Source organism: Panulirus ornatus, chromosome 2, assembly GCF_036320965.1.
Source record: "Panulirus ornatus isolate Po-2019 chromosome 2, ASM3632096v1, whole genome shotgun sequence".
Classification (NCBI taxonomy): domain Eukaryota; kingdom Metazoa; phylum Arthropoda; class Malacostraca; order Decapoda; family Palinuridae; genus Panulirus; species Panulirus ornatus.
In genome coordinates this window covers 100880439-100899988 of record NC_092225.1, presented here as the reverse complement: position 1 = coordinate 100899988, position 19550 = coordinate 100880439, and the positions used below count along the sequence as shown (strand labels likewise).

General features: G+C 39.2%; 1 protein-coding gene across 2 annotated transcripts in view; it reads right to left on the bottom strand.

Moving 5' to 3' along the window:
* The window catches only part of yip2 (yippee interacting protein 2), a 31726-nt gene extending 26824 nt beyond the window's left edge, over window positions 1–4902 (bottom strand). For both annotated transcript variants that reach the window (XM_071680712.1, XM_071680719.1), the window contains exons 1-3: window positions 4748–4902; window positions 1284–1450; window positions 501–632 (exon numbers count right to left, since the gene is read on the bottom strand). In XM_071680712.1, the coding sequence (XP_071536813.1) occupies window positions 501–632; window positions 1284–1450; window positions 4748–4766 (318 nt within the window). In that variant the 5' untranslated portion in view covers window positions 4767–4902. The remainder of the gene's footprint in view (window positions 1–500; window positions 633–1283; window positions 1451–4747) is intronic.
* Between the last annotated feature and the right edge of the window lie 14648 nt (window positions 4903–19550).

The following is a 19550-nucleotide window of genomic DNA, read 5'->3' as shown; positions in this document are numbered from 1 at the left end:
GATGGAAAAAGAACCACCCCAATCATGTGAGCATTACTCCATACCAGGGAAAATAAGACCTGTAAATATGAAATAGCTAAGTAAAAGATAAACGATTATGACTGATACAACACCCCAGCTTCTGGGAAGCAGATTTTGTAATGCTGATTATCTAAGGTTTCCAGGACAGAACGGAAGGACATGGTATGCCCAACACTCTTAAGTTATTACTGGGATGAATTGTGGTGTTTAATAAGGTGGGAGTTATGGAGGTTTAATACATTTTAAAGATTTGCTACAACCTGTTAATAACTTGGGCTTACATTACAATATGATAACTTTAACAAAACTGAATACACATCAAACATTAGAATGAATAAATAATACATTAAAAGATAACACATCACATTATAAACCCCTCATGAGATGTTTACAGAAACTGATAATCTTCATATTTCTAGAATAATTGGAAACTGAAACAGTCAAAGGTCAAGGGTTAACCAAAAAAAATCTTGGCTTACATGAGCTCCATTAACCACAGACTGAAAGCCAGAGCCACAGAGTCTGTTGACAGTAAGAGCAGGAGTAGCAATGGGTACTCCACACTGCAGACCAACATGTCGTGACAAGTAAATGGTGTCTGTGTGAGCACACTGTGAATAGAGAAAGAGAATCAGTTAACAAATCAATAATAGCTGTGAATCTCTGTAAACAATCATGTTTGGGAAAAAAAATATACAATGAAAAAAAGCTACTAAAGTCAATGGAAAAAAGAGGGAAAACTGGATTAATGAACTGATAATAATATGCTTTTCATACTTGATGACAAAGTTTTTGCCATTTCTTTCAATAAAGAATAATGCCTTCAAACTAGAGATGAGCATGAAACTTTACTGCAACTTGTCATTCAACCTACAAATCGCTATAAACTGATGTAACATTATTGTACTAAAAATCCAGACCAAAGAAAAGCCAACGCTTATACACCTGAATGGACCCAGCTATTGTTGATATTAAGCACTTACTTATCTCGGATCCTCTTTATCAAAATTACTATATTTTTGTAATATACCTTACTGCTCTGTATCTCATTATATCCCTCATAAAACAATAATGCTATTCTTTTCATTCATATGGAATGACAGATCCAGAATCATTTAATCATCTTATTCTTTCTACACAGAAACTGTTGCAATAACCATCATAAGGTTGTAAAAGGAACTCTGAGATAAGCAAATCTTTCTTTTTCTGGTGAAATTAAAGCACACCATTATCTCCTTGAACAGGAACCAAGAACACCTTACCCCAATGACATTGCCGATGACAACTGAGTCAACAAGTTCTGGGTTGACACTTGCAGCAGTAAGGGCTGCTTTAGCAGCTACTTGCTGTAAGTCAGTTGGTGTGTGCTTGGCTAACTTCCCACCAAATGCGCCAAACGGTGTGCGTTTGGCACCCACTATGAAAATACCTGTTGAAATTCATTACACTGAGAATATTCATATACAATATAAAAACATAACATGCTGAAGATGGATGAGGTGGTGCTTTATGCACAACCTCATCCATGTGTCAATGCAAAATTTTTTTTAAACACATGCTAACACCTCTCTAAATAATATACTCCTTTATTTTACCCTTCCTTTCACCTTAAGTGTAACTCTTCCCTTCCTTCTATTCAATTCACTCATATACTCCATCATCCTTTTAGCACCATTCCTTTCTATATGCCTGTAACACCTCAGAACTATGCTCTTTAATTCTTTCAACCACTCCTTTTCATTGTGTGTGTTACCCTTTCTCTCGTACAACTTTCACTGTCAACTCCTTTCATTCCACATATGAACCTTAAAAATTCAATCAGTGCACTATAATTCTTGGTAACGCATCTCCAAGATTAGTTTTCATACAGAGAAACAGAATTATTCATGCCTGATAAGGACTAATTTGTTTCCTGAACAGACACTGGACTTTTAGGTCATACCATTCTAATGAGATATGGAATTCATGTAACTGACCTGACATATGTTGGGGTAAGATGTATTCTCTTTCTATTTCCACCAAGGAGTCTAATGAAAATGGAATTAAAAAAAGTTATAGGAGGGTACATCTGAGTGGTTGTGCCTGCTAAATTCCAGAAGGAAACTTTAGATTTTGTGTCAGCTACAGAGTTGAACAGAATGAAGTTCAACAGTGAATCAATTAATAAACTTAAAGATATCCTCATAAAGTTAAGGGATACAATGTTATTTAATAAGATACGATGTTTGTAGGAGGTACTCACACGTGGAAATGAAAGAACAGTTTAAACTCATAAAATCTTTTACATCTATTAGTTGTAATCATTTTGTTAAAATTCCATTTGGTTTAGTGAATTTTTCAAATAAGATTCATCTAACTCATTAGGAAATTCCTGCATAATCTAAATACCCACGACAATTATGTCTATGATGTGCTTAGTCGCAGAATTACACGAGATGAACATGATATACTGCTGAGGATGCCAATCTAAAATATCACAATCACAAAGTTAACTGTCTGCCCATCAAGATGCTTGTTGGAGTACCCATCTGTTAACTTGCTAGAGTCACATGTGCGTCAGGGGAACAATATTACCCAAGTCAACAAAGTCAAAAGGGTCATAAGGTCACCTGTATCTATATCTAAGAAATAATTCAATTCTTTTATGGGTCTAACAGGATGGCATCAAATATTCACACCACATTAATCACATGCTAAAGCTTCTTTTATGAATTGATAATCATGAACTCAGAAAATAGCTATTGCACTTTCTCACTCAAATCTACCACTCCTGACATTTCATTAGCAAACAAAAACTAACTCAACTTCCAGGACCTCATCCCGAAAAGACTGCTTACCTGCTCCCCTCTCTGTAACCCTTGCATTCATCTCCCTCATCATCCCATTCATAAACAAATCAAACGGCCATAGTGACATCGCACATCCAAGGCAAATACCCATCCTCACCTATAACAACTCATCCTCCTCTCTTTCTACTCACATACATAACTTACTCTCTTGATAAAAACTCTTCACTGCTTCCAGCAGCTTTTCTCCCACACCATATATCTGCAACACATTCCACAAAGCATTTCTACCAACCCTATCATATGCTTTTTCCAGATCCATCCATAGGACATAAGGGTTGTTTTGTTTCTGTAAGTATTACTTGCACATCATCTTCAAAGCAAATGCCCGATCCACACATCTACCATTCCTAAACCCACATTGTTCCTTCCTAGTCTGAAACTGAGCTTGCCACCATCCTCTCAAGCACCACTCTCCCATATAATTTACCAGGTACACTCAACAACTTACATCTCTGTAATTTGAACATCCACTTTTGTCAACCTTGTCTTTATACAATGGCTCTACACAGGCATTCTGCCAATCCTCAGGCACCTTGCCTTGAAATATCACATCAAAAATCAAAGAAATACAAAGAAATTCAAACAGCAACTAGTTAAATCAATCTTATCAGAGCCTTTGAAAATCTATACCTGTATTAGATCACCCCCAACCCTTCTCATTTTTAAGTTAAATACGTTAAGTTGTTTAGTCCGCTCCCATAGGATTTGTTTCTCAGTCTGGGAATCATCTTGGTAGCTTGACACTGTACTCTCTCTATTCTCTCTGTCTTTTTTCAGGTAGGGTACCTAACAACCAAATTCTGTAGTAAAAGTGCTTATTTCATCGGTCAGTTACTGGGATTGCATGACTTCTTGGAATGTTGTCTGCTTATTGAAATTTGGTGGCATCTGAGTGAGAACCAAAGATACAATTAGTATATCTAAAATAAAATTTCGTACTTTAAGATAAGTCTTGACTGCTTAGGAGGACAAGTGAAGTTTTCAAAGGTGCTGATGATCTTTTTTCACCAGTACCTTCTTTTAAATCAAGCAAGCCCACATTCTCGATCATATAAATAACCCTCAATACTGTCATCTTACTTTATAATCATAAATGAAAAATAATGCATAAAATCATGCCCGGCAGCGGTTACAGCATTCTGTAAGCAGTACACTATCATTGCAGAACAAAAATGACCAAACATCCAAGGTTAATAGCAATGCACAACTGTACTGTCCTCCTACCCATCCTGGCTACACAAGTTCATATCATATCTTAAGGAAACTGAAATTGTCATATCAATATCGACAAAATTCATATCAAGAGATTTATTATAATTAGAACAACTCTAAACCACCAGCAGTGATTGCTTTACATTAAAATAGGATGAGTTACGTTTAACTTGCTTGCATTTCTAGGGTCTAAACCATTTGTAAAATAAGGGATATTAAATAGGACAAGAAAGGTAATGCCTATCCAAAGCATCTCATCTACTCGTAAGTGATCATAAGTGATCATTTACTGACTAATATGGAAGCCACGGATGCCTCGTTGATAATGTTAGTCATAGTGAATTCTGAACCACAAACGTACTAATGCACTCCATTAATCCCCCTCCCCCCCACATATGGATAATCTCAGCCTCCCAACATTCATCTCTGGACCTACACTTTTCCACAGACATCTCCGAGCATCAAATTGCATGTAAATCAAAGGAAAACTTTAAAAGTTTGGGACTCTATATATTTCTGTACTGAATCATCGAAGGAAAGTTATCTGACTGGCTCGGGGTATTTAGGTCCCCGTTAAGCCTTCCTGCTACCTGGTAAATATAATTCCAAACTATTTAAGTTACAAGACACAACCTACCATCCTCTACTGATCATTCATTCCTTACCTCTAGTTAGAGCAGCCATCCTAGAAACACTACAATATCGTTACAACGAATATAGATAAGGGTAAGAAGCTTGGAGACACTTGAAGCCACCAACGCCGTGAATTCACTCGTCCTTCACTGAGCCGATGATAGCCATCCACAGAGTTGCCAACTCAAGATGATGATAGCGCTACATTCATTCTCGAGAAGCGCTAAACATTAAAACGACAGCATGGGTCACATGCATAATGAGAGTGTGAGTGGTTTTAAAACTATCTCTAACACATGAAGGTGTAGAAGATTTTTTTTTGGTTGGTGGATGTATTAGGTTAAGCTGACGGCCTTAATAACCCACCCTAGCAGTTGATAGGCTTAAAGCTCAAACAGCCAACCAACCAAAATGATAACGAAAAAAAGAAATGCTATTCGAATTATTTTTGCTCTTTGACGTGCCAAATTATTGATAACACGTACGACTGACTCACTCACCATTATTCTAGAACCGCAATCACTTCGTCCTCGGTGTCCTGGGGTTGTGGTGGTCAATGTGGGAGTCGTGGTTGCAATTGCGATGACTCGTATGCTTTCAATGATCCAATGTTTTTCAAGACTTCCTTTGGCAGTTTATAATCATAACAGCAGTTCCCTTTTCTTCTCAGTGCATACTTGATAGTTAGTGTTGTATTTTAAGCTTTTGGTAGTCTATTTCGAAGCTTTGACTTCACGATGTTTATATGACAAAAGATATGGTCTTCATCAGCGTTGGAGCGAGGCAATCCCAACACAGTCAAAGCCCAACTCAGAAAGGTTACTGAAGGGATTTTCACCTGTTGTATCCTCGACGTGGCTATTTCAGCCCAGACTGCTGCTAGGGTGCCAGTGTTCTGTTTCCACAATACATGATGAAGCTTCCTCCACTGGAACTCATGGCGTGTGAGAATGTCTACGTTATCAGTAAACATCTTTGCTAATTCCAGTATTCCTGGCTCTATGGGTTGCAGGCATTAACTTGCGTTCAGTGATGATATTGACTGTAACATTTGGACATTGTATGGCAAATACTGACGTATCTGTTTCACCAACTCCATTACAAAATGTATGCATCTTCCTCGAATATCCTTTTCATCAGGAAAGTTACATTGTGCCATATTTTTCAACTCGTACCCTAAGTATGGGTCTAAGTAGTTCTCTACCGAATATCCTTCCTTTAATTTTCTGCCTGGAATGAGGACCTTAGAACTTATAGACTCAGTAAGTTGAATAAGGTCACTTGGCAGTTTGGTTGGATTCTGTACTTCTGCTTCAAATTTCACATTTACACGCTGAACTTCTCCAAGAATATACTTGAGGAATATCAAAAAGGAATATACTTCAGGAATATCAAAAAGGCATAGTTTTCCTTGTCACAAACATGTCATAGAGGATGTGAGCTGTGTAACATCTTTCACCGTTTCTTGCCACTTCAAAGTGAGTCTTAAGTTCAATCCACTGCTGCAGGATTATGACAATTGCTATTTCATTTGACAGCCAATCGAGTCTGGCTTAGCTGTATTCATTTCAGCGGAGCTTGGTCATCACTGATCAAAGAAAAGATCTCCTTGTACTTTTAACGGCAGTGTAGGAGAACCAATTATAGGTGTGTCTCTGATTATAAAATCCAACAGGTTCTTAGGAAGACATTCTGCAGCAGCATGAGACACAGATATTGCAGAGAATCACACACACACACACACACACACACACACACATACACACACACTTGATCAGGATCAGACGACGCACTTGTAACTTCAGTTTAGCGTACACTCCACTCTTACTTAACACCAGTCATCACAATAACACTGTCCGTGCCAATTGCAAGAAGGTTTTGTAACTCCAGCCCATCATTTTTCAAAGACTTTTTGATGGCATCACATACCCTATTAACATTACAGTCAGTCAGCTCAACAAGGTCCAAGAAAGTAATTACAATCGTCTCCTTACTTTCAGAATAGAGCCGGATAACGATACCCAATAATTTCGTTACCGTAATGTTATTACTCTTATCAATTAAGAAGCTAAACTTCTGATTGTATATATAACTTTTCCCCACAAGTCACTGCTGAAATAGGGGGGCAATGACACTGCTACACACATCTGCACTACACTTCCATCTTTTTACGTGAAATGTTTGCATCCCTAACTGTCTGCAAATCGTGCTTTGCAAAGCTCGTTGAGATGATCAACAACACATAATGAACAGCTGAGATGATCAACAACACGTATTGAACAGCTGAGATGATCAACAACGTAATGAACAGCTGAGATGATCAACAACACGTAATGAACAGCTGAGATGATCAACAACACATAATGAACAGCTGAGATGATCAACAACACGTATTGAACAGCTGAGATGATCAACAACGTAATGAACAGCTGAGATGATCAACAACACGTAATGAACAGCTGAGATGATCAACAACGTAATGAACAGCTAAGATGATCAACAACACATAATGAACAGCTGAGATGATCAACAACACGTAATGAACAGCTGAGATGATCAACAACACGTAATGAACAGCTGAGATGATCAACAACACGTAATGAACAGCTAAGATGATCAACAACACGTAATGAACAGCTGAGATGATCAGCAACACGTAATGAACAGCTGAGATGATCAACAACACGTAATGAACAGCTGAGATGATCAACAACACGTAATGAACAGCTGAGATGATCAACAACACGTAATGAACAGCTGAGATGATCAACAACACGTAATGAACAGCTGAGATGATCAACAACACGTAATGAACAGCTGAGATGATCAACAACACGTAATGAACAGCTGAGATGATCAACAACACGTAATGAACAGCTGAGATGATCAACAACACATAATGAACAGCTGAGATGATCAACAACACATAATGAACAGCTGAGATGATCAACAACACGTAATGAACAGCTGAGATGATCAACAACACGTAATGAACAGCTGAGATGATCAACAACACGTAATGAACAGCTGAGATGATCAACAACACGTGATGAACAGCTGACACGATCGACAACACGTATTGAACACCTGAGATGATCAACAACACGTAATGAACAGCTGAGATGATCAACAACACGTAATGAACAGCTGAGATGATCAACAACACGTAATGAACAGCTGAGATGATCAACAACACGTAATGAACAATGTTCTGCAATTTATAGTGATAAATTTCCTTCCGTCTCCCCCGTGCGTCATCACTCACTTTTTCAAACGGAATTGTGGTTTGTCTTTGAGTACTGAATGGCTCTTCAACCTTCTTGTGTTTAATTGTTTTGCTGTGTCTTTCAGTGTTGCTAAGTTTGGCAGACAATGGACAATGGCAGTACTTGCAAAGACATTTTGTGTCATCCCCCCATCCCCCCTTCCTCTACTTTTCGAAACCTCTTTTCATATTTGTGGTCTTTCAACCACTCTTCCCTAAAATGCTGAGTATATTTCTTACTCATCGTTATGTTTGTTAAATGTAATGGTCAGAACAAACCACCGAGAGTCACACTGAACCTGAATTGAACGGGGAATTGAGGTGGGGGGGGGGGGGGAAATACACCCGAACTGAACCTGTTCAAAAATTTTTCGAATGTGTTCATTTCGTTGAAAATTGCATGCAATATCTATATTGTTTCCCTTGTTATTTTAATAGGCTTCGATTAAACTTCCTAAATCATATTAACATATTTCAAGCAATGTTTAAATTTCGTAATATATTGAAATAACACTAAGTTTGGAGCTAAATACAAGAAAAGGCAACGCAAAAACACGCTAAGGCTCCAAATACGAAATTTAAATGCTAGATCTCTCTACAAAAAAAAAAAAAAAGCGCTAGATCTAGCGTCAAAAGTTAAAAATTGGCAACTTTGAATTATCCACTACCTAGCTCGGCAGAACCTCACTTGACCCCTAAACGCACTCAGCAAGCACTATCAGCGATGTACTAACCTATGTTAGTCAGCAGATAGCGAATATAATTGCTAACGAACTGTCTTTATACTTTTAATTACCCCAAGGTATAGGATCTTTGCCCCAAGGTCAGTCTCTATAGAGGAGTCTAGGCGGTACACATGACCTTTCATAAAGCTTCTGTATCCCATGGCTGCGCTACTCTCAGGAACAGGGGTATGTAGACTCCTTTAGGGGGAAAAGTTCTTCAGTCTTGTTAAAGGTGAATTTTCACTCGCGGTGTAACTTCGAGCAGTCCATATTTTAGTTTCAATATTATTAACTCCATTCTCAGTTCCCATGGGATGAATCAGGTAAATGTAAATGAAGGTGCGATTTTAATTATATATATATATATGCAGTAAAAAATTGAAATCTTTGGAGATAAGAAGGACATGATAAAAAAAATTGATGATGGTGTGCAGAAGTGATATAATTTGGTAAAAATGAGGGGAACGTTAACCTAATATTGGCTTATTTTGGGTTAATTAATAATGAAATAAATAAGATGATGAAAGATGGGAAAGATTGATAAAGGAGATTCAGAAAAAACACATCGGTAAAACTTTGAATTCAATGGATAAGTGGGGTTTAAAAGGAAACAATGTGATTGGAGGGAATCTTTAGAATGAAATGAAAATTTTGAGCCAAGTATGCTACAAGACGATCTGGGTTGTAGTGAAGTATATTTGAAATAAAGGAAGATGGAAAAACATAATGGACTTTTCCCTAATAAATCGATGAACATCTATGACCAGAAAAAAATGGAGACCATAATTTACTAGACATGACCAACAAAAAGAAAGAAAAAAATATCAAATCGCAATAGACCAATGGTTTCTTGAAGAGTTATTTGTGATAATAAAACCTATAAATTTATTCCGACAACCTAATGAAAATGAAGAGAAATATTTATCATGTCCATTCTTAAACGTATCTCTAGTACCGCTTTCAATTGCTCCAACTAGTAAATCATTCTCAAAATGGAAAATCCGGCTGCAGAAAAAGTACTTCGCCTGGTTCTCAGTAGAGTGTTTACCCACAAGGCTTGTATCCCTTCCTACGAGTGAAACCTAAAAGAATTTGTCCTTGAGTATTTTTTTCAGATCAAGATGATCAAACACCTTTAATGATTCCCTAGACTTACCTGGTTCTCCTCTTAACCTTCTCTTTTCTAAGCTAAATATATTAAAGTCGTTTAGTTGACTCTCTTAGATTCGTTTCTCAGTCCGAAAATCATCTTGTTTGCTCGCTCCTGTGTTCCCTCTGTGATATTTTCCAATAAGGTGACCAAAGCTTGACACAATACTTAACTACAAATTATTTATAAAGAGCGAGGAACATTTCCCGAGAGTCCTACCAAAGAATCCAATCCCTTTGTTCGCTATTTTTACTCCTATGCACCGCTTAATGAACTCTAGGTCAATTTTCTTCTCATCATATAGCCTTTGTAACTCAACAAAATTCATTCTGTAGTTTGCCTTTAACGTTCTCTCTATCGATATTAAAATCTTTGCCATTATCGATAATACAATTCATTTTGTAACTGTGAACCCACAACATCACCTGTCGTATGTCATTTAATACAATTCAGCTTGTCTCATGTCATTTAGAAGCTGCCGATGCTCAATTTCTCTGAAAGATCTATATTACCACTTTGTATAGTGTGCACATTTCAAAACCTTGCAATGTAGTCCATTATCATTCATAACGATTCATAAGTATATAAAGCCCATGTACTCAAGACATACATACCCGACCTGTGCCAATATTGGCTCGCCTGTGGACTGTCTGTCAATGGATAGGAGCCCGTGGTGGGTTTGGGCCTGGCAAACCTATACACAGACAGACATACATACACACAGACACAGACAACTCATACATACAGTTTGAAAGACAATACATACAATGAGAGCATGTATGATCTTAGAAATACCATGAAGACCTGAAGAGGGTGTTCAAGATTATTCGATTGGTGGTTAGAACGGGACATTAACCGACCCTAACGACCCGGGCAGTTGATAAAGCTAACACCATGATTATCAAATGTCAAAGTGAGTGATATGGAACATCCTTGAATACACTTATTGTAATTGTAAATTGATAGTAGTACTTGCGTAATCCCGGAAGTCCTCGTCACACGTGAGCAGAGGAAGAAAACGTGTACCCAAGCGTTGTCATGGGGGGGAGGGGGGAGGGGGGAGGGGGAGGGAGTTGTTACGTACTTGCTAAAGATCAAATACCTCAAGCTTAATCCAAGTCTTGATATGTAAGAAAACATCGTATATTTAAAAAAACTATCGTATTTCAGGAGTAATTACTATTAATCATATTCTCACAAAAGTGATTAATACCTCTGTTGTTCGTCAGGCTAATATTTAAGAAGATATATACATTTGAATTTTCCATTCGAGGGACGAAAATGGTTCGAATAACTAGAGATAATATGTGAATTACTGGACTCGTTGTGTATCATAAAGCTTTGGCGGTTAGGGTTGGGGGGGGGGGGATGGGTGAATGCTCCTACTTCCCCTAAATGAACCCCAAACACCTTGTTGGGGGGGGAGAGGGTGGTTCGTCTCGTCACAAGACCTGAAGTGTCTGAGGCCCTCACCATGTACACCCACTCCCCTGCACCCGCGTCCGGATCGTTGATCGCTGGCTTGATACTTCATAATCTACAAAATCCTACATGTCAATGCTTTAAAAAAAGAATTCTTCTGTAGAGAAAAAAGTAATCTGGAGCTTATATATACCTCAACAATTAACAGCGTAACTCATACATATATACACACGTACATATGAGTTTTTTTCTTGGCATCCATCAATAACCTCACACTGTACGAAGGCATCAAGCAACTTAACACAGAGCAACAGTAATCTGATTAGATATTTATAGAATGGCGTACATACTAATGATGACAGCCAGTTTATGATTCAAGGTGATCACAGGAAACAAACAAGAAGATAACATTTAACATTCGTAACACTAAAATTAATTATGGTGGTGTAACATAATAGGTAAGAGTCAAATAGATTCCATTACAGTTAACCTCAGATACTTTTTATTGCGTTTATCCTATGTACTACGTGAATCAATTTACTATCATATGTCGTTAAGAATAAATCCACACGCTATATATATATATATATTATATATATATATATATATATATATATATATTATATATATATATTGGAACAGGATCACAATTTTGCTCGTCGTGATCAAGATTCCTATGAGTCCACGGGGGGAAAATGAAACACGAAAAATTCCCAGGTGCACTTTCGTGTAATAATCACATCATCAGGGGAGACACAAGAGAGAAATATCAGTTGATATACTGACTATATATTTTCTTCTTTTCTTTTAAACTATTCGCCATTTCCCGCATTAGCGAGGTAGCATTAAGAACAGAGGACTGGGCCTTTGAGGGAATACCCTCACCTGGCCCAATTCTCTGTTCCTTCTTTTGGAAAAAAAAAAAAAAAAAAAAAGAGAGGGGAGTATTTTCCAGCCCCCCGCTCCCTCCCCTTTTAGTCGCCTTCTACGACACGCAGGGAATACGTGGGAAGTATTCTTAATCCCCTATCCCCAGGGATAACTGACTATATATATTGACTATATATATTGACTATTGAACTATTAGCATTATAAGCATCATGACTGGACTGTTGTATCAACCGTTCATCATTCACATCACAGTACATAGATTAATGCATAGATGGCTTAACTTCCTGCAGTCCACGTGGTGCAAGTTATATAAAACCACACACACACACACACACACACACAGAGGAGCAGTGTGGGCTAGCGGGAGTTGGACGTCAGCCTCGTCCAGACACAAGTTTAAAAATAGAAACATACAATTTGAGTTGCATTCACACTGACGTATCTCATGTTCCGATAAGGACGATTTCAAACTGTGGCCAAGCCAGTTTGAGGAGGTTAAGCATGAGTTTAATCAGTATAAGACCACTTTTCGAGATGTGGCGCGGAAAGAAAATTAACCTAGCAGCTCTCTGAGGGCCAGAATACGTTGGTGGACATTAATGTTCAGTAAGACAGAATCTCAGGTAAGTCTGGTCAGCGATTTCTCCAATTACCGACTAACAACTGGAAGGAAATCTAACAAGTCACCTTCTCAAGATTTCTCCAACTTAGAGGAAACTGTAAGTTAAGCGTGATCAAGATATTCCTATGAGTCCACCGGGAAAATGAAACACGAAAAGTTCCCAAGTGCACTTTCGTGTAATAGTCACATCATCAGGGGAGACACAAGAGAGAAATATAACAGTTGATATACATCGAAGAGACGAAGCTAGGACGCCATTTGGTAAACAATCACATGTTTACCAAATGGCGTCCTAGCTTCGTCTCTTCGTTGTATATCAACAAACTTATATTTCTCTCTTGTGTCTTGCCTTGAGCGACATACTCCTATTGAAACTTAGTGTTTGACCTCCACTTCAGTTGTCTGTAATTTCAGCATAGAGGTGTCTTCTGCTGCAGTGTTGTCTATATAGTTTTGAGTGAGTTTAAGAGTCTGTTTTAAGCTCATTCTCAATTCTATTTTCCAGTTCTTGGTTATAATACTAACGATCAGGTATATATAGATATACAGTCAACCTTTTTTTATAGCTCAAACAGGGGTTGTTTAACGGATAGTTGGTGAAGATGTGAGGAATTATATTTCTCAATCCATGACCCGGTGGTTTGTGATGGTGCCAATATCCAGTTCCAAGACCCAGCAACAGACTATGTGGGGGGGAATGTGTCATAAGATCGCACTGCCCAAATTAATAACCTCACGTCTGCCACAGATACAACACCAATACAAATTCTGGCCTTAATTTTTCAAGTACTTTCACTTGACACGAAGGACTGCTGATGTTTCATAATGGGTATCACACACCGGACGGGAAACCCACTGTTTATAAGAACAGTTTGTAGGAACAGTTGGCGAAGACAGACGAGGTGAAAGAGAACAATGAACTTATTTGTGAAATTATGATTAAATGTCTATACCTTGACCAACTAAGGTAGAGAAAAGAAATCTAAATACTCCAGACATCTGAAATACATTACTAATTAATAAATTACTTAAGTATACATTAATAACGGTGAAATATTCCTTAATCAAAATTTAATAGTGTAGAAAGAAATGATCATTCTCATAACTATATATATATACAAAAATATATCGTGGTCAAAGTGTTAATAAGAACATTGCAATTACCTTTGACGTCCAAAGCGACAGTTGGTCAAAGTCTGGCTAACTTGATACCATAATATACTACAGATTCCTTAGACCCTAATACAGCGGCAAAAGTTCAGTAAACTTCTCTTAAAAAATTCTAACTAATAACTAAGTAGGTTGGCTGACCAAATCAGTCCGAAAATTAAACTGGTGGATGAATTTATTCTTAGTTTACGTGCAGTGTTTGCTGAAGCTAGGCTCCCAATTTATATATATAGACTCGCGACTCTTATTTTAGGTACTGTGAAGAAATCTGAATTGGAATAATAGTTTACGTGGGAGATGTTTGGGCTCTGGGGTTATTAATGGGTCACTCAGGCCGAAATTGTCAACCTAGGTCCACCAACCCAAAAAAAAATTTGTATCACCTTCAAAGGTTGAGAAAAATTATTATCAGACCATATACACTCTCACTATGTATATGGCCCGCGAAGAAAACGACTACAATATAAGTAACAAAATATATTTGTTAGTCAATAATGAGTCAATGTGATCCTGGTGTGACTAGGTTTGGTTGTCTTATATTTACAGAAAATTGAATTTTTTTCACATTTTTGATTTATATGATTTATAGTTGAGTTATAATGATACTGAGACAATGATAGGAATTATTTGAGAATTAGGAGTGTTATTTGAGACACGCTGATGATGATGATGATGATGATGATGATGATGACGATAGATTAGGATCCCCTGAAAATTCGCCCCCTCATTCTCCATTTTTTTCTCTAAAGACCGTCAGGTTAGGTTAGGTCTGGTTAAACGAAGTTAAACTATTCTAACTTTGTGTTAACAACCTAAATCAAAAGAAAGTTAAGAGATCAATCCTCAGTGATCCCGAACCATAGTAGACTAGATCATAGTCGCTTTGGATACACATAAAATAAAGAAAAATAATACATCTTCAGAACATGGTTGACAACATTGAAGAGTACAGCCTAAAACCAAAGAAAACTGATCACCGAGCAACAAGGAAAGGTAAGACTGCACAAAACATTGCTACTGTCCATGAAAACATCGACTGAGTGACAGATCTTTAACAGGAACAATATAACTGAAACTGTAGCAGCTAATAATAGTGAGAAGGCTCCTAAGTGAATCTGGAATGCACAAAGAAACATACAGGACTAGATAACACTGACTGAAAAAGGATTGTACAAAAATTATACAAGATTTACTTTACTGTTAGAATTATACTAACGGGTTAGGTTAGACTATTAAGATTTTAATTATTTCCTTACTTCACAAGAGAAAGATTTTTCGGTTTTTCTAATAATGAAACTCATTCACAATGATATGAATAATGAGTCAAGAATGCAGGGTCACCTGTGTACATAAAGTTATTTTTATGTGGGAAGAACCAGACACCATTGATTAAGTCGTGTTGGGACACCTTATCCTACCAGACGGACCATCAACAATCCTGCCAGACTGACCATCAACAATCCTACCAGACGGACCATCAACAATCCTACCAGACGGACCACCAACAGTCCTACCAGACGGACCATCGACAATCCTACCAGACAGACCACCAACAATCCTGAAAGACGGACCACCAACAGTCCTACCAGACGGACCATCAACTATTCTACCAGACGGACCATCAACTACTCTACCAGGTGAGACAGACTTTCATGTTAATATTACAAATATAATGACTATTGGACGTCCGTGGTTCAGAGGTCAGCGTTACTGGCCGTAACGTATTTACAGGCCGCCCGGTGTCGTCGGTTCGTCCACAGTCAACGTAACTGTTCATCCTCCCCTTTGGAGTGGTCGATAAACTAGGTACCTGGCTTAGGCTAGGGTATATATATATATATATATATATATATATATATATATATATATATATATATATATATATATATATATATATATATATATATATTCTTTTTTTTCTTTTAAACTATCCGCCATTTCTCGCGTTAGCGAGGTAGCATTAAGAACAGAGGACTGGGCCTTTTTTGGAATATCCTCACCTGGCCCCCTCTGTTCCTTCTTTTGGAAAATAAAAAAAAAAAAAACGAGAGGGGAGGATTTCCAGCCCCCCGCTCCCTCCCCTTTTAGTCGCCTTCTACGACACGCAGGGAATACGTGGGAAGTATTCTTAATCCCCTATACCCAGGGATAATATATATATATATATATATATATATATATATATATATATATATATATATATATATATATATATATATATATATATAGGATGCGTAAGCTGTCAGCCACTCTCCAAGAACCTCACTCTACTATTTCAAATTGCGGGAGACGATCACTTAAAAGCAAATTTAAACAACTTAAGAAAAATATTAGTAAAGTTATGAAGGAGTTACATACTGGGCGTATGACTGTGAGTATCATAATGTTACGCACTCAAAGTGTGTGTGTGTGTGTGTGTGTGTGTGTGTGTGTGTGAGTGTGTGTGTGGTAGAAGCCCTTTGGTACGGAGTTCGGTGTGTTAACGCACTCACACTCGAGGAGAGTTCGGTGCCAAGGGAGTGAAAGAGAAACGAACGATGCATTAAGAAAGACGAAACATTTATGGAAAAGATGATTAGGAAAGACACGGGTTGTTGATGTGGCTCGAGGGGGGGGGGTGCCTGGGAGGAGGGGGAGGGGGGGATTAGAGGCTTCTGGGGCGGGGGGGGGGGGGGAGGGGGGTGAAAGTTTCTGAGACCAGGGGGTAAGAAACATAGGACCACTAGCGGGAGGAGGTCACGTGTTACAAAGCTGCGTGAGGACCATCTGTCAGGGAGGGAGAACATGGGAGGTTGGTGCACTTGTGATGACTGGAGTGGCAGGAGACAGCACACGTAGCTCTCGCTCTCACCAGCAGGTGTGTGGTGAGAGGGAAATGATGTAATATCTAAGCAGGTGTGTGTGGGGGGGGGGAATGGGGGCCTGAGGGGGGGGGGCTGGACCTGGTGATCCGGGGCTTGACACACTGGGAAGGAGGGGGGGGGTGAGGTGAGGGGGAGGAGAGGAAGAGGGTGTGGGGCAGGTGGTGGAGGTGGTGGGGGAGAGACACTCACTGGGAGGGTGAGGGAGGGGTAGTGGGACAGGTGGAGTGGGGGGTACTTGGAGGGAAGGAGGGAGGGAGAGAAGGGCAGGAGGGTGGGGGGGGGGAAACAGGGAGGGAGGGAGGGAGAGTAGGGCAGGAGGGAGGGATGGAGGAACTAGGAGGGAAGGAGGGAGGGAGAGAGAGAGAGTGGGGCAGGAGGGGGGGGGGGTGCTGGGAAGGAGGGAGGGAGGGAGAGTAAGGCAAGATGGGGGGGTTGGGGGTGGGGGGAAGGGGAAAGGGAAGGTGGGATTGTGGGGCAAGGGTGGGGTTGGCGTGTGAGTGTGGGTGTGTGTGTGAGTGTGAGTGTGGGTGTGGGGGGAGGCTACTGTTAACACTTATTTCGAGACAACCACCTTCTCCCCCCCCATCATAACCCCCCCCAACTCAACTCTTCCCCCCCCCCCCCCCGGGCATCGCCTGACAGCCCCTGCACGTCAGCATGACGGAGGGGCCTCACTCATCTCGGCTCCTGACGACGCGGTGGTCAGCGACGAGGCGGCCCATCGTCACATCCTGTCCACGTCGTACACCATGGTAACACCCGGGCGGTGACGGTGGTGCGTTACGGGCAGGGGGGGAAGGGGGCTCTATACTGGTGTTACCCCGTGTCTTAACCTGGTGTATATGTAACATGTGTCACTAAGTGTCTTAACTAGGTGTATATGTAACATGTGTCACTAAGTGTCTTAACCTGGTGTATATGTAACATGTGTCACCCAGTGTCTTAACTTGGTGTATATGTAACATGTGTCACTAAGTGTCTTAACCTGGTGTATATGTAACATGTGTCACTCCGTGTCTTAACTTGGTGTATATGTAACATGTGTCACTCCGTGTCTTAACTTGGTGTATATGTAACATGTGTCACGGCGTGTCTTAGCCTGGTATATATGTAACATGTGTCACCCCGTGTCTTAACCTGGTGTATATGTAACATGTGTTACAACGTGTCTTAACCTGGTGTATATGTAACATGTGTTACAACGTGTCTTAACCTGGTGTATATGTAACATGTGTCACCCAGTGTCTTAACCTGGTGTATATGTAACATGTGTTACAACGTGTCTTAACCTGGTGTATATGTAACATGTGTTACAACGTGTCTTAACCTGGTGTATATGTAACATGTGTTACCCAGTGTCTTAACCTGGTGTATATGTAACATGTGTCACTAAGTGTCTTAACCTGGTGTATATGTAACATGTGTCACTAAGTGTCTTAACCTGGTGTATATGTAACATGTGTTACAACGTGTCTTAACCTGGTGTATATGTAACATGTGTTACCCAGTGTCTTAACCTGGTGTATATGTAACATGTGTCACCCCGTGTCTGTATATGTAACATGTATTGCCCCGTGTCTTAACCTGGTGTATATGTAACATGTGTTACCCAGTGTCTTAACTTGGTGTATATGTAACATGTGTTACCCAGTGTCTTAACTTGGTGTATATGTAACATGTGTTACCCAGTGTCTTAACTTGGTGTATATGTAACATGTGTCACTAAGTGTCTTAACCTGGTGTATATGTAACATGTGTCACTAAGTGTCTTAACCTGGTGTATATGTAACATGTATTGCCCCGTGTCTTAACCTGGTGTATATGTAACATGTGTCACTAAGTGTCTTAACCTGGTGTATATGTAACATGTGTCACTAAGTGTCTTAACCTGGTGTATATGTAACATGTGTTACCCAGTGTCTTAACTTGGTGTATATGTAACATGTGTTACCCAGTGTCTTAACTTGGTGTATATGTAACATGTGTTACCCAGTGTCTTAACTTGGTGTATATGTAACATGTGTCACTAAGTGTCTTAACCTGGTGTATATGTAACATGTATTGCCCCGTGTCTTAACCTGGTGTATATGTAACATGTATTGCCCCGTGTCTTAACCTGGTGTATATGTAACATGTGTCACTAAGTGTCTTAACCTGGTGTATATGTAACATGTGTCACCCAGTGTCTTAACCTGGTGTATATGTAACATGTATTGCCCCGTGTCTTAACCTGGTGTATATGTAACATGTGTCACTAAGTGTCTTAACCTGGTGTATATGTAACATGTGTCACTAAGTGTCTTAACCTGGTGTATATGTAACATGTATTGCCCCGTGTCTTAACCTGGTGTTATGTAACATGTGTTACCCAGTGTCTTAACTTGGTGTATATGTAACATGTGTCACTAAGTGTCTTAACCTGGTGTATATGTAACATGTGTCACTAAGTGTCTTAACCTGGTGTATATGTAACATGTGTTACCCAGTGTCTTAACTTGGTGTATATGTAACATGTGTTACCCAGTGTCTTAACCTGGTGTATATGTAACATGTGTCACTAAGTGTCTTAACCTGGTGTATATGTAACATGTGTCACTAAGTGTCTTAACCTGGTGTATATGTAACATGTGTTACCCAGTGTCTTAACTTGGTGTATATGTAACATGTGTCACAAAGTGTCTTAACCTGGTGTATATGTAACATGTGTTACCCAGTGTCTTAACTTG